This window comes from Vicia villosa, linkage group LG3 (assembly GCF_029867415.1).
Source record: "Vicia villosa cultivar HV-30 ecotype Madison, WI linkage group LG3, Vvil1.0, whole genome shotgun sequence".
Classification (NCBI taxonomy): domain Eukaryota; kingdom Viridiplantae; phylum Streptophyta; class Magnoliopsida; order Fabales; family Fabaceae; genus Vicia; species Vicia villosa.
The window spans coordinates 77,148,047-77,169,801 of NC_081182.1; the positions used below are offsets into that span (position 1 = coordinate 77,148,047).

The 21,755-nt window shown below is 35.4% G+C and overlaps 3 protein-coding genes across 3 annotated transcripts; 2 read left to right on the forward strand and 1 right to left on the reverse strand.

Moving 5' to 3' along the window:
- On the forward strand, positions 1-865 carry LOC131661951 (protein EARLY FLOWERING 4). The gene has a single exon (XM_058931614.1). It carries the CDS (start codon positions 118-120, stop codon positions 523-525), a length of 408 nt encoding a protein of 135 aa, XP_058787597.1. The 5' UTR covers positions 1-117; the 3' UTR covers positions 526-865.
- Positions 866-1,308: 443 nt separating this feature from the next.
- On the reverse strand, positions 1,309-4,587 carry LOC131661950 (peptidyl-prolyl cis-trans isomerase CYP19-4-like). The gene is made up of 7 exons (XM_058931613.1): positions 4,321-4,587; positions 4,153-4,231; positions 2,367-2,414; positions 2,256-2,279; positions 1,930-2,112; positions 1,731-1,806; positions 1,309-1,615 (listed from the first exon to the last, which is right to left on the reverse strand). The coding sequence occupies exons 1-7, from the start codon at positions 4,480-4,482 to the stop codon at positions 1,477-1,479; spliced, it is 711 nt and encodes a 236-aa protein (XP_058787596.1). The 5' UTR covers positions 4,483-4,587; the 3' UTR covers positions 1,309-1,476.
- Positions 4,588-14,534: 9,947 nt separating this feature from the next.
- Positions 14,535-18,492, forward strand: LOC131656128 (phosphoinositide phospholipase C 6-like). Its single transcript, XM_058925892.1, has 9 exons — positions 14,535-15,097; positions 16,121-16,320; positions 16,410-16,545; positions 16,741-16,971; positions 17,054-17,277; positions 17,425-17,542; positions 17,658-17,801; positions 17,891-17,977; positions 18,039-18,492. The coding sequence occupies exons 1-9, from the start codon at positions 14,768-14,770 to the stop codon at positions 18,330-18,332; spliced, it is 1,764 nt and encodes a 587-aa protein (XP_058781875.1). The 5' UTR covers positions 14,535-14,767; the 3' UTR covers positions 18,333-18,492.
- The last annotated feature ends 3,263 nt before the right edge of the window (positions 18,493-21,755 follow it).

Sequence of the window (21,755 nt, forward strand, 5' to 3'; positions counted from 1 at the left end):
CAACACACAAAACCAAAACATTTTTAAAAAATCGAAATGTCCCAAAACAAAAACAAGACATAATTGTTTTTTTCTTGACTCAAACTAAACTTGTTTTTTTTTTTTCATTTTCTTCATATGACCACATTTTATTCACCGTCTTCCGCCGCAAAATCCACCATGGAAGACTCCAACCACCGTCGCTCCAACAAGAGTCAACGCCGACGCCGTCCCTCCGCCACTCCAACAAACGGCGACTACTCCGACGTGGACGACGCGGAGGACGGCGATCCAGAAGCGTGGGCGACACTGAACAAGAGTTTCCGGCAGGTTCAGTCGGTGCTTGACCGGAACAGAGCAATTATTCAGCAGGTGAACGAGAATCAGCAATCTAGAATGCCTGATAACATGGTGAAAAACGTTTCTTTGATTCAGGAACTTAATGGGAATATCTCTAAGGTTGCTTCTCTTTATTCTGATCTTAATTCTGATTTCACGAGTATTTGTCACCAACAACAACGATCTTCTCATACTCGTGGAAAATAATGAAAAGAAAAACCTCTTGTTATGTAGTACTGTGGTGTTGTTGAATGTTGATGTGTCTTGTTGGTGTTGTTGAAGTTGAACAATTGTTGTGATGGTAGTTTTGAGGTTTGTTTTGTCATCATGTCGGTCGCAATAAGGACGATGAAGATGAAGCATTGTATCGTCTCTCTTGAACTTCTACTTCTTCTAGTTTAAACATGGTCTTAAGGTGTCTCTCTCTTTTTATGGATGGTCCCTTGTGTTGTGTTGTGTCAAGGTAGAATATAAGAAGTTTTCTTGTTCTACCTCAAATTGTTACTGGTGTACTTGAGAATCAATCAATAAACTAGTATTATGAATCCATCATGTTGTGAAATTTGTGCTATCTTGTTTAATAGAATCATCTTGTGAAGTTTATTAAAGAACATAGTTTTAATCTTAAAAAGGGCATTTATACCCTTAAAAAAGACAAGGGCTTTAAAAAAGGATTTGAAGAATTTTTCCCAAAAGCCTAATAACGGTTGCGATGGCGGTTTGAGCGTCGCGCCAAACCCTACTACTGCTTACATTATTATGCTATTGACAAACAAAGCCGTCTTAAATTTTGAAGTTTGTAGACTCTGTCTTAAATTTTGAAGTTTGTAGACTCTGTGTAGGTTAGAAATGGTTCAACCATGACAATAATTAGAGATCTTATTTAACTATGTTTTAAGAATGACAGATTTTATGAAGCCCTATTTAGATAGCATTTAACTGTGTTAAATACTGTGTCTTGTACGTATCTTGCACGGACTGAAAGACGGCTTTATTGACAACATAGACTTAAATTACAGAAATATGAACTTTATGTCTACAAATTTGGTTCATTTACTAAATGGTAAAGTATACACAAGGAGTTTGTAAATCATGGAAGAAGGAAAAAAATTGACTAGTTATCATAGTAGAGTCAGTCTCTGATTATATTAAACCATATCATGAAGTCAATTCCCCACTGTCTAATATGACAACCTTGCGTTTGGGAGAGCCACCTTCACTTCCTTCTGCTTCAATCTTGTACAAAACATCCATACCAGAAAGTACCTTGCCGAATACAACATGCCGCCCATCAAGCCTTCCCAAAAAAACATATGGAACCATGTTAGGTTGCAGAGATTCGAGAAATTAATATAACAAGACCCCTCGTTCGAAGTGTATAGAGAAAAAATAGCACAGAAAATGATTGTTACCAGCTGGTTTTTACTGTTGTTATAAAAAACTGAGAGCCATTGGTGTCTTGCCCAGAATTTGCCATTGATAAGTATCCTGAGAAACATTCAAAGGTGAACGAACAGGTGAAATAATGTAAATGTATGAACATTATCATGTCTATGGATGTAAATACATGCATGGAATTATATTATCAGTGACAGAAGCACATAATGTCACCTGGCCCGGTATGCTTGATCTTGAAATTTTCGTCGGCAAACTTATCACCATAGATTGATTCTCCGCCTCTTCCATCGCCACTTGTGAAATCACCCCCTTGGACCATGAAGCTTGGTATTATCCTATGGAATGCGCTCCCTTTATAATGAAGAGGATTCCCACTTCTTCCCACCCCTTTCTCTCCTGAAATGTGATGCTGTTCAATTCGAAGTATTTACTACCTAGAAATTTCAAGATTGGTACTAACATATCACCATATTAAGCACGGAAAGAAACTATCATAAACCATAAGCAGAAGTAGTTGCTCAAATTTTAAGCAAAGCTACCTGTACAAAGCGCACGGAAGTTTCCTGCACAAAAGGGTTGTTAAGATTAGTAACCAAACCTTCACATGAAACCATTATTAGCAGATATTTATATAGTATAGCATGCAATACCTGCAGTTTTTGGAACTGTGGTCCCAAAAAGTCCCATGACTATGCGACCTGAAGTAAGAAACGTCATTTTTTAGTGTTGAGTAACCGATGTTGGTATCCTAATGCAGTTGCACGCATCATTTTGTTATCTTACTATGAACAAAGCATATATAAACTAAGAAAGATGGGGGTTTAAAATTCTGATTTGCCTTCTTTACTAGTAGTGGAAATGATGAGAGAAATGCAGTCATGAAAATAGCACAATTTTATCTTATGCAGGTCATTTTAGTGCCTACTCAACCCCAAGGGTTTTCTTTGGGAGTATTTTAAACAAAAGAGTTTGAACCAGAAAAGTCAATCCCGAATAGCTACGCAGAGCAGCCGACCCCAAAAGTGGGATAGCGGGACGACAACTATTTGATAAATTTTTGGACAAATTACATGAATAGTAATTATTAACATATATTTAATGTAAAATTAAACAAATAACTCAAAATCCATAAAATATTCATAAATCAGAGTAAATGACTAAATAAAAACACTCAAAAACCAATATCTTAATGAAAACTCTTCATCAACAAGTCATAATCAAAATATTACATCCCAAAATTCAAACTTAAGTACTAAATTTGAGGGAGGAACAGCGGCTGAAAGGGAGGGACGGCAGCAGAGGGAAGAATGAAGTGCAGAGAGAGATAAGGAAGGAACGAGAACGAAATGCAAAGAGAGATAAGGTAAGGAACGTTTGATTTTTCTTTAAAATGTCTAAAGTGCAACAACAACGGTGAAAGAAGGTTAGGGTTGAGTCTCAACTCAAATTTGATTGAAAAATTCAAAATTACTCTAAAAACATTTAAAATTTAAAGGGAAATTTTTGTTTTTCAAAAGGGAAAAGGATAGCGGGCCAGGAACCGCTCCACCCTTGCAACCTGCTATTTACCCTATAGCGGCCCCTATAGTGTTCTGCACTGATAAGTCACTTCCCATCGCGGCCAGCCTCTGCTCTGCTATCCCACTATGGTGCCGTTATTGGCCGCTATTGATTACTCTGGTTTGAACTTTGTCCAAATTGGGTAGTTTTCGACATTAAAATGTTAATTTTCTGCCCTTTCTTCCATTCTCCCTTCATTTCCCTCCACTCTTATTTTCTTTTTCCCTCCCAACTCCCAAACAAAACTTATGGGAAGCATGTTATGAGCATGAGCCTGTATCATATAAATCATTCTTTTAGAAGCTGAAAGCTTGGGCAAACTTAGTGTGTTTGACTTTGCAATTACACATATCTTTGAATTGGCAGTGGATCATCCATCATTGCCTCTTTCTCATGCATGTGCGCCGTAATTTTGTTGAAGTTTCAAAGTATAGCTTTTGTATTAATGTTATTTCGCACCATGATTCAACCAAACTCATTGCTATTTCAAACATACACTTATTTTGTAAAAGTTTTCATTAGTCATTAGACTACTTTGACATAGGTTTACACAACAAATTGCAAATTTCACTAACTCAGTCTCAAAATGACACAAACCCATTGCTATCGTGTTCAATTCCATTTCAGAAAGAAGAAAACAAACCCTTATTCCCCTTCTATCAGCAACCAACACACACTCGCAAACAACAAGGTTTGCATCGGTGTGAGATATCAATGAGTGAAGCTAATGCATCTAAATTCTAAAACCCCTTCTTCACACGTAATTTGCAATCACAATTCCAAATCATACAATCCAAAAACTAATTCCCAAGACCCAACAGAATCAAATAATTAAAAATCAAAACTTTGTTAAGAATGAAAGCAAAAGTATAATACCCGATAATTTCCCATCGATCTCTATGTCAAAATACACTTTATGGGTCACACCCTCCAAATCATCTTCCAAAAGGGTATCCTTCAGAACATTGAAAAACGTTAATTAATATCTGACTACTATGATTTAGGAAAAATACCCAGAAGGAGGAAATAGATGAATAAACATACTGGTTGATGATGATTTTGCGTTGTGGTTAACTTGTCGTCAGAAGAAGCTTGATGGGTTGTGTTGTCAACCAATTTGAGCTGAAAGAATGCAATGGTTGCACAGAGGAAGAAAATCCAAACGAGACAAGCCAAAATGAGTGTTCCACTGGCCCTGAAAGCCATTTCTCTTTGTTGATGCAAAAAACAATGGAATCAATAGTTGTTGAACATGTAAGCAATGTGTTTAATTTAGATCAGATTAATAATTAGTAAGATGTTTGGTTCATATAGAGGTTGTTGGAAGAAGGAAAGACACACTTTTATATAATTATTTATTTTATTACAGATTGTGATTTTCTTTTTCAAATATTCATGTTTTTCAATTAAAATATGAGAACTTAGATCATGGATCTCTCACTCACATGCGAACTGGTAAAATTATCATCGTGTTTCCGTAGATGAATCTTTGAAAATATTTTTTTATTTAACGTTGTTTTGCTCCGTAGATGCACATACGAATGTTTCTGTAGATGCATCTATAGAGAAATTTGATGTTATAATTCGCATCACACTCTTCTCCTCTCCATTCTTCACTTTTCTCTTCTTCAACTCTCATACTCTCTCAACCTCAAAAATTAAACTTCCCCAAAGTTTGTTTTCTTTCTCTCGAGTTCGGCCGATAACGTCCACATCAACTATCAACACATTCGATCAAGCTCAAAACTCAATTTAATCGGTAAGTTTTTTACTTTTCGAGTTATTTAAGAGTATTTGTAATATAGAGTTAGAATTCGATTTTTAGGTGTAGCAATGATTGGATTGTTTTCCGAAATATAGTTTAGAGACAGTGAATGTGTTGTTTGATGTGTTAAAATGACGTTCAAGCCACCAAAATGGGATTTTGAACCATTTGCTTGTGAGTTAGGGAGATATACATTGAGTGGTGATACGATACCAATTGAGGCTATTAATATTCATTGGAGAAAACTGAGTATAGAAGGTAATCAAGATGTAGATGCAGATGATGGATCAGAAATAGACATGACAAATGCAATCGATGAAATTTAGAAAAGGTGGAGGTCACTAGATGTTGTCGGAAAAAGAGCATTAAAAAGCAGAGTGTGTGAGATTGCTTATCCGACTACAAAATATTGAATACATAAATTAAATTAAATCATAATCAAGTATGGTTCAATCGTAATTTAAATACTTAAGTAACATTATAATTATGTATAACTAAAACATAACTAAAATTTTGTACCTGAAGAAGACTGGCATAACCGCCAAGCTGCTTGCATGAATAGAATGAAGCATCTCCTAAATATCTGTATAGATTGGCCAGTGCAGCTGCCCCCCAACAATATCTACTGCATCTATCGAAGTCTCTCAACAGTGGTAAATATTTTGCCTCAACAAGAGTAAAAGTCTTGTCAGCAAGAATAATACAACCTAACAGCAACATCATGTAGGCTCTGGCAGCACCGATAAAGTTATCAGCAGCTCTTTGTTGCTCAAATACTTGCTTCAACCAATCTAACTTATAATATGGACCCCTTACGGAAGAAGCCTCCTCAGATGCTTCGTTCAAAGAGACACCAAACAACTCAACAGCAAGATGGATAGCATCATAATCAGTGACAACATTATCGGGGTCAACCAACTCACCCCGAATAGGTAAATGAAGAAGACAAGAAACATCATCTAACGTAATGGTCATCTCGCCGAACGGCATATGAAATGACGATGTTTAAGGATGCCATCTCTAAACAAAAGCAGATATAAGATGCGTATCTACTCTTGCCAAACTAGTATACGGTAGAGATGAAAGGCCAGAGGCAACAAACCAGTCATTCATCGCCATTGGGAGATGATGCGAAATCCATCCTATTAATTTACTGCCATGTGCAGCAACCTTTAAGGTTGTCTTTGATCTTCTCTCCTGAAAATAATTTGTAATATATGTTAATACATAAGTATATATAATTTAAAATTATTCAACATAAATTTTTAAATTCTTCAACCTAAAACGAGATATTAACGTACCTCGCCGAACCATAAATGGCGGGCAACATGATCCTGATACCTAGTCAAAAGCGAAGTTTCGCTCGGTCCTCCGCGAAATCCCGGGTGCTGCGGACCAGCCTCCGATGCAGCTTCTTGATGTCCCTCGCCTTCAGCCTCTCGACACTGTCTTCCTCCTCGGCGCATTCCGTCGATCAAACTTCCTCTTCTACGAACCACTAAAAAATAAATAAAAAATAATTAATATATAAATAAAATATATATTAAAAAAATTAAATGTGCCAAAACCGGAATACTCAGGATTGGGTTATCCGTAGGGGTGGGAATAGGCCATGCCGACTAACAGGGGCCTACGGCCCAGCCTACATAGGCCAAGGCCAAACCAGGCTTTTTACATAAATAGAAAAGGCCTAGGCTTTTTTATAAGCCTATTTAGCTAAAAAGGCTAGGCCACATGCCATATAAAAAGCCTTTTAAGCCTATTTTTTTTAATAAGCAATGGAATTATAGGGAGCAAAAGGGATGCTCCACCCCAATACAAAGGGATTACAAGACAAAACACAAAAGAGGTTGAATATTCCAACCATAATAATTACATAACGGCGCCTTCTTATAAAAAGAACATAACCAATTCCATGAGATGCTAACAATCTCCGCCATGCAGTCTATAAAGCTGAAGGATTCATCTTTAAATATGATAGCATTTCGTTTGATCCACAATATCCAAGTCGAAGCAAGCCAAATGACCGACAAAATAGCTCTCATAGAAGGGCAAATAATCTTATCACAATTATAGAAAAAATCTATAAAGTCCTCAAAATACAAGAGATCTCCTACTCCAATCCACATAAACACCCGACGCCAAACACGACGCGACACTTCACACTCCGAAAAAAGATGCACACTAGATTCTTCCTCCTTCGAGCAAAGGGCGCAATAAGAATTACTACCATCAAGCAAAATGCCCCGACTCACCAAAAGATCTCTAGTAGCAAGACGATTGTGTAAAAGTCTCCAACAAAAGAAAAGGATTTTAGAGGGAACCTTGACTTTCCAAATATTGGAGAGAGCCCGAACCTTATCCGCACTCAACGCCGGACCCGACAGCTTAGCTTTGAAGAAGTCATAACAAGATTTTACCGAAAAAGACCCGTCCGAAGTCAATCTCCAGGAAAAAGAATCAGGAAAATCATTAAGCGAATCATGAGTTTCCAGCCCCTCCATGAAATCCGCCTAATCCTGCTGCAACTCAGGGCTGCGCGTAGCAGCAATAGTGGCAGCCGCTGCAGGCCCACTGTTTCCGCCCCCCTGCACTGCCCTCCGCGCCATCCCAACCCCCATATCTCCGACAACCGCGTCTGCTCCCCTGTTCACATCTCCAGCCAGCAACCCAGCCTCACTGCTAGCCACAAAAAAAGAAGACAAAGACCAAGTCCAGATGCCATTCTCAATAAAACCTGCAGCAGCTACATTTAGAATATGGTTATTAGCCATAGTAAACAACAAAGGAAATCCTTCCATTAAAGAACGCTCCCCTAACCAAAACGCATACCACAAGGGAGTCGAAACCCCATTGCCCACATTAACACGAACCGCACTAGAGAAATTATCCAATAGAAGATTATTGTAATTGTCTGACGTTATTAAATCTCTCCACCATATAGAATCTTTTTATACACCACCGATAAGTCTCCAACCAAAACCTTGAGTTTAATGTTACCATACCGAACTTCCAAAAGATCTCGCCAAACCGCATCTTTATCCGAAAGAATACGCCATTTCCATTTACTAAGCAAGGCCACATTCATAATCTCCATATTTTTAACACCCAAACCACCTTCTTCTCGAGGCTTACAAACGGTATCCCAACACACCCAATTAATAGATCGTTTAGAATCTCCACCTCCCCAAAGGAATTTGCGTTGAATCGAACACACCTCATTCAAAACCTTCTTAGGAGCCTTGTAAAAAGAAAGCGTATAGATCGGTAAAGCATTGATAACCGAATTAATGAGAACAACCCTCCCCGCCATGCTTAAATTAATACCTTTCCACACCGATAATTTCTTCTTAAACATCGAAATAAAGTCACTCCACATTGATATTTTCCTCGGATTGTCTCCCACCCTAACTCCGAGAAATTTGAACGGTAATGACCCTACCTTGCAAGAAAGGAAGCAAGCCGCGGCTTCCATGAACCAATCTTCGGAATTCACCCCATAAAGATTACTTTTATGGAAATTAATCCGCATTCCCGACATCATCTCAAAGCCTCTAAAAATAGCTTTCAAGCTCCATAAGTTAGCCAAATCACACTCGGCAAAAATCAATGTATCGTCCGCAAATTGAAGTAGGTCTACCTCCTTGTCACCACAAAAAGAAAAACCACGAAACTCTCCCATCTCTTTGGATTTTTTCAAGAGCGCCGTAAGGACTTCCATCACCACAACAAACACAAAAGGAGACAAAGGGCCTCCTTGACGAAGTCCTTTCTCCACCACAAAGTCTTTAGTAGCACTACCATTAACAAGAATCGACATTGTATTGGTGAAGATACTACTTTCCATCCAACTCATCCATCTCTTGCCAAACCCCATTCTCTTGAAAACATATCTAGCAAAATTCCAACTTACTCTATCGTAAGCCTTCTCAAAATCGACTTTCAAAACCATACAACTCCGCTTCTCTCGTTTAGCTAAATCTAACACCTCATTAGCTAGAAGAACACCATCCGAGATATTTCTACCCGGTATAAAAGCCGTTTGGTTGCTCGAGACCAATTTGCCCACCACACCTCTAAGCCTAGCCGCCAACAACTTAGCCAAAATCTTATACAAGCTTCCCACCAAACAAATCGGACGATATTCCTTCAAAGATTGGGGATTCTTAACTTTAGGAATAAGAGTAATAAAAGAAGAGGTGCAAGCCTTTTAAGCCTATGAGTCCGGCCTATTTAAATAAATTTCAATAATTTTATTAATATTATATTGTATTTTGTATTTTGAATTAAAATATAAAAATAAATATTAGTTATCTTAAAGAAATTATGAAAATAAGATGAAAAAAAATCTTATGAACAATGTCATAAGTTACTTCCATAAGTTTTTTCAAACAAATAGTATCACAAAATTTATACTACTAGGTAAAATCAAATAAGTCAATGCAAACAAACATTTAATCTGACTGATCGTTTAATTTGTTAGTCTATATAAAGTTGAGTTGAATGACTTATTTACAAATGTTCAAATGAAATAGGCTTTTAAGTAGGCTAACAGGCCAATCAGGCCTTCTAAAAGGCCAGACTCAGGCCAAAAAAATAAGCCTACGATAGGCTACAGACCAGGCTTGGGCTTTGAATTTTTTAGCAGGCTAGACTCAGGCTTGGCAAAACCGGAACTCAAAGCTCTGGGATATCCAGTTATTTTTTTCAAAATTTTTCAAAACTGAAACACCCAGCCTTGGGATGTCCGGTTGGTTATTTCAAAAATTTCCAAAACCGAAACACCCAGCCTTGGGATGTTCGGTTCGTAAATACAACAAACTTGCTTGTGCGTTATCCGGTTGTGCAATGCTCCTCAGTACAATTTTGTGCAAAATGAGTGAAAAGTGAAATTTTTTAATTTTTTAACTATTTATACAGGGATAAATTCGTCCAATTAAATATTTTGTTGGGATATGGGGATAATTGTTGGGGTACACGGTATAATTTTCTTGAAAAATATGTAGCAAGTTGCAAGTTGGCACAAGACAAATGTATAGAGCTTATGTTCACACACAAAATTGATACTTTATTTATTAATAATAAAAATTATTTTTCATTTGGTGTTGTGATGAGGATTTTTTTAAATAACCAAGTTTAAAAAAAAAATACATAATTAATAAAATTACTTCGATAACCATGTTTTAGAGTGTTTTACACGTATGCACCATTCTATATGACACATCATATTTTTTTTTGTTAAATTTTTTAGTTACCTGTAAATTTACTGTTACATGCGGAGTTACTTGCAAATTTACATGCAGACTAAATATTAAAATTTTACGTTGTGATCATACCAGACTTGCTCCATAAGTATATGAATTTTTTTGGACGAATAAATATGTGGATTTTAAAATTGGATTATTAAAATAACAATAAATACTCTTTTTGGTCACAATAATAATTCTAGGAAGTTAATAAAGTGTAATTAATTTTTTTTGATTTCATATACAATCAAATTAAAATTTACTATAGTAATTTTTAGGGGTGGACAGACGGTGACCACCCGTCTAAACCCGACCGAACCGAAAGGGTTTTGGGTCTACGGGTCGGGTAAGTTCGGACTTCGGGTATGAACAGAGCTTAAGTATGGATGTCATTGGGCATGAATGGTCGGTTTCGGTGTTGGATATTGGAACCGTCAGAACCCGTAACCGACCGATTCTCTTAGAATATCGTTGTTTCATATTCATTGGGCTGGGCTTAAAATGCAATTGGCCCAGAAAATTGTTAAGGTCTGAAAACTAGGGTTACTACTAACTTCTCATTTTCAATTTCCACTTCACTGAATCTCGGCCACATCTAGGGTTTGCTGCTGCTCGAAGATTCCTCACCGCCACCATCCTCAATTCCTCATCGTCATCCCAATCGAAGATTCAAGCAACCACTGTCGTCATCCATCATCTCTTCTATGCTAAGTATCCTTCTTTCTCCTCTCTCTCAGTTGCTTTTTATCTTCTTCACGATTTCGTCTCTTATAGAAGTTTACTGATTTTGTTCTTTGTTTTACATGTTAAAAGGTTGGTAGTAATGTAGCTTAAGAGTTATTGTCAGCTGAGATTAACTTCACAGATTTAAGAGGTAGTTTCTTTTCACTTTATCTCTTACATTTGCTTAAGTTTAGTGTTTGGTTGTTCTTATTTTTTCTTCTTATATCTATTCCGTTTTCTGCAAGTTTATTGAGTTATGCAAGAAGTCGGAGATATGCAAAGGGTTGGAGGACCAACAGGAGCTGGAAATGTGCAAAGTAACGGTAATTTTTCTTCTGTTTGAGCATATTCAGTAAAATTTTATACATGTATGTTAGTTGTGAAAATTTGAGTTATGTATTGAGTATGTTTTGGTTTAGTTTTGTGTGTATTTGAGTATGTATTGTCATATGCTCTAACCTTAGCTATAAGTGTTGTTGAATACCCATCCATAATCATATATACCTCTTATATTAGAACTCATGAAACAATGTTTATAACCTTATCGTTGGGGTATTATGTGTCTACTATATACTCTTAGGATAATATTTCTTAAATACTTGAAAACAGCAAGTCCACATGTAGATATTATGAGATTAATTGCCACAAAAAAGTCAAATAATTGAATATGAGAGAGTCACTGTAATCATGGCATGCAGCTAGCTTAAGCACATACATGTATATATATATATATATATTAATTGTTTATCCTCAGTTTCAGTTTGCTATTTAAGGGCAAGTAGTTTATACTGTCAGGTCAATGTTCATGTTTTTTCTGTCTTCCTTTTATACTTTCTTCCTCTTTATTCTGCTTTGCTTATCTGTTTGCAACTAATATAGCAAAGGAAATGCATGTTGGTCACCTTAGAACTACCATAACTGGGGAACACAGGTAGAACAGGTTCCATTTTTTCTACTGCTGAACTCATACTCTCTTCTATTTTTTCTATTGCTTTTGATAAACTCCCTATGTAGATTCTCATTCATTGCAGGAACAGGTTCCATCTTAGATTCTTACCAATGGAACAAGTTCTCATTCTGCTGAGCTTTATCTGTTCTGGTATGTTACAAGACTTTCCATGTCAAAGGTGATGAGCTTTATCTGTTCTGTTTAATATCATCACATGCTTGGTTAGATTTCAAATAACATTCCATGTCTTGATATCAGCCCGTGATGTCCCTGGAATTAAAAGATTAATCCCACTGGAGTGAAGGGAAAATGAGCTTTTCAATAACATATATGAACTAGTTGGAGTTCCTGTGGTCACAGTGCAGAATTGTTGGAGTTCTTGCAGAATTACAGAGTTCTTGTCAAGGTAATTCTTGAAATTTTTGGCTTCATTTAGAAACTACTATATTAGATAAGCTGGTGGTGGTTAGGTTCTCTTCTTTTAATATGTGACTGGAGTATGAAATACAAACCATATATGGTTTTTAAAGCATATTTTTCTCATTCTAAATTTTAAGTTATCTACGTTTTCAAAAAATGCTATATTTTTTTTAAGACATATTATGTATTAATATGTATCATTCATTCATTCTCATAATTCTTTATTACTTTGATATGTAGTGCAACTTAAATGGGTTATGCAGGAGGATGATTTAAGCTGTGTATATTTGTGATTTTAGAATTAGCTTCTCTTAAAATGTATTAAGCTAGTAAATTTAGGACCTTATGAAATTCACTACATAATTGTTATGGAGTTATACTTTCTGTTACACATAATGTTAGCTTTTGATCCTGATCATGGGTTTTGACCGCTGTTAAATGCGAATTACTCTTCTATTTTATATATTGGCAATCATACGTCAGCTGTCATATTCACTGTTTAAACTTTTGTATGAGTGAAACAGGTGCATGGAGGCAACCCCTAGCTTGGCATGTGCAAATAAATGTGTTTTCTGCTGGAGGCATCACACAAATCCAGTAGCAAAAAGTTGGCAGTGGGAGATGGACGATCCATTAGAGATCATAAATTCCGCAATAGAGCAGCATACAAACATGATTAAACAAATGAAAGGAGTTCCTGGTAAAGATTAAACACATAATCCACTATTTATCATTATTTTATTCTCTTATTTGCAGCCAGGGTATTATGTAGGTCCAAGCTGAATCCCACAGAATCACAACAATTGTGGATACTATTAGTGGCTGTGATTTTAGAATTAGCTTCTCTTAAAATTTTTCAATTTCTATATATGTTTTGTGTTGATTAAATCTATAGAGAAACCTTAAGCATGTCAATTTGGTTTTAGATCCTTTTTCTGATTGATACTTGCAGCACTGCAACCATATTTATGATTCAATGCTTATTTGTTCAAATGAATACAGCAGCAAAAAATGGAGGTTTTGGAACTAGAAGATGGAGCTTGTCTTAAAGGGAAAGAGGAAAGAATTTGTTGTTGGACCTGGAAGTTATGATGATGGACATGAATTGAAAGTTATGTTGATTGTGTTATTAGGTGGCTTGTTAAGCTTATTTATAAAATTGTAATGAACTTGATGTTACAGAATTTTAACCTATCTAACCACCTATTGATGAGTGTGATGCTTGAACTTGATGCAACAGTTTTAAAGTATGGTGAATTTGAATTTAATCAATATGTTAAATCTGAATTCAAATGTTTATGGCAATTCTTTAAAATAAATTATTGTAAAGATAAGGCCCATGTTCATCTTAAAATTTAAAAATAGATAAGAGAAAAAAATAAGGCCCAATTTAACAGATGGATTTTTAATCTGAATAAAAAAAATTAGAAAAAAAACATTGGATTTTGTTATTTGGGCTAGATTTTGAATTGGGCCAACAATAATTGATATCCGAAGTAACCCGGCCCTGTCACCCGAACCCAAACATACCCGAACCCGAAAATACCCATTACAAGGTTGGATCGAAATGGGCCACACTTTGTCACCCGAGGGTTGGGCCGGATTGATGATTTGGGCCCGAATCCGACCCTACCCGACCGTATGTCCAGCCCTAGTAATTTTAGTTATATGCGATGCATCAAATTTAAATAATTTTGATTAAATTATTAAATAATTTTAAATTAAATTAAAAATATATAACAGTAATACAAATATTATTTAATCTAAAAGTTAATAATTTTTTCAAATTTTTTTTTTTTATAAAGATGATAGGAGGGAATACGCTCAAATTCATTAGAAACTCCAAAGAAATGTTCCAAAATCAATCAAGCAAATTGTACAAGTATATATAAATCTACATTGTGTTAATGTCTGTTTTTTTAATAAAATTATTATTGTTGTTTTCAGCAAATTTAACATAACTAACATTTTTTTGTTTGACCGGACAATAAAATTAAAATGCATTCACCTTCAATTAAAAAAACCTTTCCCATATTCATCACCTATATATTAATGCATTTTATATTAAGGTCTTCTTCATCACTACATTTTCTTTTCCAATTCCTAACCCCAAGAAAAGAAAAAAAATAAATTTTTCTGAATTAGGATTTATTTTATTACATTTAGCAGATATAACAACACTTTCATAGGTCGGTCAAAAAAAAAAAACAACACTTTCATAGGTGTTAGCCAATCAAAACCAATATCATTTTCTCATTCATTTCTTTTCAATTTTCTTTTTTTTTTCTTTCCTTTTTTTTGCCTATAAATTTCACAAAATCATGTGAGATTGAGAAATTGTTTTCTTATTCAAAACATAGCATCATTATTTCAAAGGGGAAGGTGAGAATGAAAGCAAAGATCTTAAAATTATCAAAAATGTTGACCAAAAAAGGTAAAGTGAATAAGGAAGAACCACCTTTGGATCTTATAGAAGCTTTTTTCAAGTTCTCCAATGGTGAAAACCACATGTCAAAGGATCAACTACTTGGATTCATGGTGGAATATCAAGGAGAACAAAACTGCACCTTATTGGATTTGGAACCAATCATTAAAAAGGTTGTGCAAATGGGAAGTTCTAGTTCTAGCATTGAAACTAGAAATGTTGAAGGACTTGGTATTGATGACTTTGTCAATTTTTTGCTTCTTGATGATTTCAATGGTCCCTTAAAAAATGAGGTATGCACTTTCTACTTTTTTTTTGTTGACAAAAAAAGTTATTTGAGCAATGTGGCTTGCAATTTCTGGTTTTATTTGTCAAATTTGATTGGTTGCCAAATCGTTGATGACTAGGAATAATAATTAATTGGTCAATCAATCTATCTTTACCTAATATAATACTAATAAATTTTCCCACTTAACTTTAAAATAAAGTTTTTTCTTATTGAGTAAGTTTTATTGTACTTTCCTAGTTTTGACGAATTTTCCCAACTAAAGATGTAGTAAAATGAGAAGGAAAATGTAAAACTCTAGCATTTTAATTTAGATTAGCTTTTTTATAAATGATTTTTAGAGTGTAATATATTTTTGTTAAATTTTTTTTACAAAAAATTTTAAAAAATCAAATAAAAAAATTGATTTAAATGTTTACTCTTAAAATAAAAAAAATAGTGTTATTTTAAGTATTTCATCCATTTAATATATTTTTTAATATTAAAAATTTAAAAATTCACTTAAATTTGAAATTATTTCAAATAATTTTTAATAAAAGTTATTTTTAAGATACATTTTTTTGAAAAAATTTTGATTTTGACTATGTTTTGAATTTCAATAATGTATATTTATATCATGGGATGTCAAAATTTATCTTTTAGTAATTTATAAAAAACGGATTTAAAAAAACTTGTAACAATTTACAAAAAGTTTTTATAAAATAATTTTTTAAAGTTAAAACAAATGGACTCATATTTGAATGATATAACTAAATATTTTAAAATTTTTTTTTAAATAATTTAAATAATTCAATTGAAATTCATTATTTTCAAATTCTTTGATTTTGAATGACATTTTAAAATTATTAAATTTAAGTTTGACAAAATATTTCATAGATTTTTATTATTTTAACCATTCTTTCTTTTTTTATTCAAAATTCCTTTACAATATTGCTCTCTGCTTAAAATATTTCATTCAAACAAACTGTAGTCCTAGCTATGTAAAAATTGTAGCCAAAATATTGTATAAATTGTAACTATGAGATTGCAGGTACATCATGATATGGAAGCTCCATTGTCATATTATTTCATGTACACAGGACACAATTCCTATCTCACTGGAAATCAATTAACTAGTGTGAGCAGTGATGTGCCAATTATAGAAGCTTTAAAACAAGGTGTAAGAGTTATTGAACTTGATTTATGGCCATCTTCTACTAAAGATGGTGGTATCAAAGTTGTTCATGGAAGGTACCTACTACTACTACTAGGCCACATGTATAGAGTTCCATGATTGCTTTCTTAGTATACTATATATCTTATGGTTTTAATTCTTGCAGGACTCTTACCACTCCAGTTGCACTAACCAAATGTTTGGAATCCATAAAGAAACATGCCTTTGTCAAATCTGATTATCCAGTCATTCTCACTTTGGAAGATCACCTAACACCAAAACTTCAGGCCAAATTTGCACAAGTAAGCACTTCTAGTCAATTAACCTATCAAACACATACATCTGACGCAACACTGATACGTAGACACGTCTTTAATCTAAAGTGTCTGTGTTGAACAACAGATACGTCTTCAATCTGAAGTGTTTGTGTGATCAGATATCTTGTGATTATTTTGCTATTGCATATTCGTAGTGATTTCTTTTTTCTATTCATGCAGATGGCAATTCAAATATTTGGAGAAATGCTCTATTGTCCCAAGACAGATTTTTTAACAGAATTTCCCTCACCAGCCTCACTCAAAAATATGGTAGTTATATCAACTAAACCACCAAAGGAATTTCCTCAATCAGAAAAAGCCAGACATGATGCATCAAATGGAAGTGAATCTTCTGAAGATGAAACATGGGAGTTGCAAGATTCTATGGCTAAACTGAAAACTAATGACAAGGTGAAGGAATCATATAAATATATCCACAATTCCATTTTTCAAGAAACGAAATTAATCTGAATCATTGCTCCATGGCATGCAGAATGTAAGCGATGAAGAGAAGCTGGAAGATATAAGCACAAGTGATGACAAAGCAAACCAGCAAAGTCCGCGCGGATACAAACATTTGATTACAATCCATGGTGGAAAATCACATGGTACTATGAAGGATAAGCTAAAAGTTGATGATGGTAAAGTTAGAAGACTAAGCTTGAGTGAGAAGAAACTCAAAACTGCTTCTGAATCTCATGGACCTGACCTAATTAGGTACTTATTATCAATTATGAATTACAGACACAAACACGGACACAGACATAACATAACACGACACTGACACTGACAGCACGACATTCCTGAAATGCTGAATTAAACTTACCATATGGCTGGCTTCACATGCATTGTTATGGTTTCTAGGTTCACACAGAAAAATATCCTCAGAATTTTTCCTAGAGGAGAACGCGTTCAATCCTCGAACTTTAAGCCACATTTAGGTTGGATGTATGGAGCTCAGATGGTTGCATTCAATATGCAGGTTAGAATTATGATGCCGTGGCCGTTGCAAATATTGCAGACCTGTTTCTAAAACCCTATTGCAATATTGAGAATATGAAAATTTCAGATATTGAGACCCTTTTTTTTTATGACAGGGTCATGGCAAATCGCTCCGGTTGATGCAAGGGATGTTCAAAGCAAATGGAGGGTGTGGTTATGTGAAAAAACCCGAATTTCTAATTCAAGAAGGTGCCGCTTTTGATCCTAAAAAAACACTACCAGTGAAGCAAATATTAAAAGTAAGTGTACAACACTTAATCACTTTACTAACAAGAAATTAAGTGGTTTCAATATACATATTAATATTTTTCATCATGCTTAACAACAGGTAAAAGTATACAAAGGAGTTGGATGGAGAGCAGATTTCAGTCGAACACACTTCGACCGATTCTCTCCACCAGACTTTTACACAAAGGTCAGTAATTTCTCAGTTGCATAATTCTTCACACATACACTGAGATCTGAATGTTTGACAGGTTTGTATTGTTGGAGTGGGAGCTGATAGTGTGAAGAAGAAAACAAGTGTAAAGACAGACAACTGGTATCCTGTTTGGGACGAAGAGTTCGAATTCCGTTTAACTGTTCCGGAACTCGCGTTGCTTCGGATCGAAGTAAAGGATAAAGATAAAACAACAGATGATTTTGCTGGACAGACATGTTTGCCTATATCAGAACTAAAATGTGGATTTCGATCAGTTCCTTTGTGTGACTTAAAGGGAAAGAAATTTAACTCTGTCAAGCTTTTACTTCGGTTCCAACTTGAAACTTAACTATATTGTAGATACTATTAAATCTAACTATAGGATTTTTTGTTTATGAGCATCAGCATCTGAAAGGTCATTGTAATGATGATATTTATCTTTATCTTCAAGGTGGTTGAAATAATATTGTTGGTGGTGGGTTTAATTTACCATGTTAATGTTATCCTTTCTGCTGCATCAAGATTAGTAACAAAATAGAATTGATTAAAAACTTGCGGTATTTTCACAAGGGCTATTTAGATTTAATGATTATTAGTATACAAGTTTTAAGGTGCACAGCACAATGATGCTAGACCTGAGACCAGAAAGTCAGTGATATTCGAATATGATGCCATACCCTCTAAATAAGGAAACTTGTGCATGGATCTTGGTGGGAGGGGTCTTTCTTTCCAGCTTCACGAGATGGTGAATCCCACCCTTATTCTCTTGCTTTGTTCACTGTTACCTTTGCTCATTGTTATCTTTATATACCTTTGTGATTGCTATACAAGAACTTCCGTCAAAAATTGTGTAGGGAATCCGGGGGCACGCTCAATGCTCCAAGACTATAAGAGAGATGATACATTTCCACCAAAAACCTTAAGACATTAGGTATATGAATATTTTTTTTTTTATAAATCTAACATTCCACTATTCATAGATGATGTGAGACTTAATCACTCACACTTGCACCCAACAAAATGTTGGCTCAAACAATTATCCTCTAACAAATGTTTCATACTTAGTGCAATATTTTTTCACATTGAAGTATGTAGTATTTGCAAGATGCTGTCTTTGTTTACATAGTTCCTTCTACCAAAATTAATCCAAATGAAGAGACTGTAAGATACTACCTCCGTTCCTTTTTATAAGAGACAATTCACTTTTTAGGTTCATTGAATAATCAATGTATCTAGTCTATAAATAGACCAAATACATTAGTTATTGAATGAACCTAAAAAATGAGTTTTCTCTTATAAAAAGGAACGGAGGTAGTATTAAATACTAAAATTCCATGTATGTTTATATTGAGTATGTGTTAGTTAGAAATATGTAATCTACTTGTCATTTATGTAAGTTAGTTAGATAGTTAGTTTAATTTATGTATGGGTTATTCTTGATCTACATTTGTATAAATACACCATCCAAATTAATATTCAAGAGAAATTAGTCTATGTCTCTCTCCCCAGAAGCACGTGGATATCTACCATAAGAGCCAATGGCTGTTGAAGACCCTCCAGAAAGATAGGGAGAAGTGGGAGGAGAAGATGGCGAAGGTGAAAGCCCATGCCAAAAAGATCTCCATTAAGAAGGAATCCATGAAGAAATCCTTGGATACCGCCCTTCTTTGTCAAAAGGAGTTGGAGAAAGAGGTGTTAGAGCTCACTAATGAGACAATGTCTACTTTTGGAATCCACTTCAAGTGCGCCAAGGAACTGGTTTCCTTTCTTTACTGCAATCTAGACCTGAGCCAAATGGATTTTCTTAAACTCGTCTATGGTGGCCAGATGGTGAATGTGGAGGCAGTGGCCTACCTAGAGGTTGAAAGTCTCGCTCCTGTCGAGAACACCCATGACAAGGGTGGGGTGACAGATGACAGTGAATTTGGAATCCCTTAGCCAGAGAATGTTGTTGAGAAGGAGATGACTAAAGAGGAGAATTGATGGTTTGCTTGTTTCTCGACATATAATGGCTTTGAATTTCTTTGCCCTTTCGGAGGCTTTTTGTTGTAATGAACAACGGCGCCCCTTGGACGCTTTCTAAGTAAATTGTCTTTATTGTCTTTCATAGCTATTTCTGCACAATTAAACCTCTAGCTATGGGCTAAATGCGTCCATTATCATCGTTACCCTTGCAATATTTTGACTGCTTTAAGAACCGCAAAGGGACTCAATGCTTTATCCATCTTAGGAGGTGGCAAGGATCCTCATTAGGGACCCGACGTTTTGACCGCCTCTATGTGAGGCAACGATCCCACATAAGGATCTACCATATTGATCGTCTCTATGGAAGGCCAGGATCCGACATAGGGATCCATCATTTTGGTTGCCTCAATGAGTGGCAAGGATCATAGTTAGGGATCCCACGATTTGATCGCCTTTATAGGTGGCAAATATACCACTTAAGGATCTAGTATTTTGATCGCCTCTATGGGCATCAATGATCACACTTAGGGACCAGTGATTTGATCGCGTCTATGGGCGGCAAGGATTCCACTTAGGGATCTAGCATTTTGATCGCCTATATGGACGGCAAGGATCCCACTTAGGGATCCAACAATTTGTCCGCCTCTATGGGGGACAATGATCCCGCGTAGGGATCCAACATATTGGTAGTCTCTATGGACAACAAGGATCTCACGTAGGGATCTAGCATTTTGATATGGGTGACATAACTACTAATGCCAAAAAAACGCTAGCTTCTAGTTAGTCCATTTGGAAATACCCCCGCTAACATTTCTTGGTTTGGTGGGATGACCTTGATGGCGACTCTTTGTAAATTGGGCGAGGTAGTCACTCAGCGACTATAATGACCATGTTGTATGTTGAATATGCTGGTGGTGGACAATTTCATGTGACGAATGACGACAAACTAATGCACAAGTTTCTTTACCAACTTCCATAGCTGGCGATGGAGGCACATGATAGACCCATATACCATCACAAAGAAACATCCCTGAAAGTTCGAGATATCATCTTGCACTTCAGGGAGTGAGACGCTCCTATGACAGCCATATGTGTGTTAATGGAGGTGATATGCTCGTAGTGATCGTTATGCCCATCAAACTTGACCAAAGAGAGGGGACTTGAATACCTCAAGGAAAAACCGCCCCCATATCTCGTTTAAGAGTGACTAGGGGTCCAACACTTCCATCTACTCTGAGAGATTGGACTCTTGTTGGTGCCCTCTAATGTTGTGAACATCTTCCTCTAGTGTCTAGTTATGGTGGCACGCATCTCCGCTAAAGCGTTGACATTAGGGGTGGAAATAGGCCAGGCCTATATCAGGGGCCTACAGGCTAGCCTATATAGGCTCAGGCCAGGCTACGCATTATTTTTAAATAGAAAAGGCCTAGGTTTCTTTATAAGCCTATTTAGTTAAAAAGGCTAGGCCTCAGGCCCTAAAAATGCCTTTTAAGCCTATCAGGCCGGCCTATTTAAATAAATATGAATACTTTTTTTATGATCATTATGTTATGTTTTGTACTTTGAATTAAAATACATAAATAAAACATGGTTGTCTTGAAGAACTTGTGAAAATAAGATGAAAACACCTAATGAAAATTGTTTTCATAAGTTTTCTTAAACAAATAGTCTCCTAGAACTTATGCTAATAGATAATTTAAAATAAGTTAGTCTTTTTAAACATTATTTTAATTGGTTATTTACATATGTCTAAAATAAATAGGCTTTTATGTAGGCTAACAGGCTAACCAGGCCTTCGAAAAGGCCA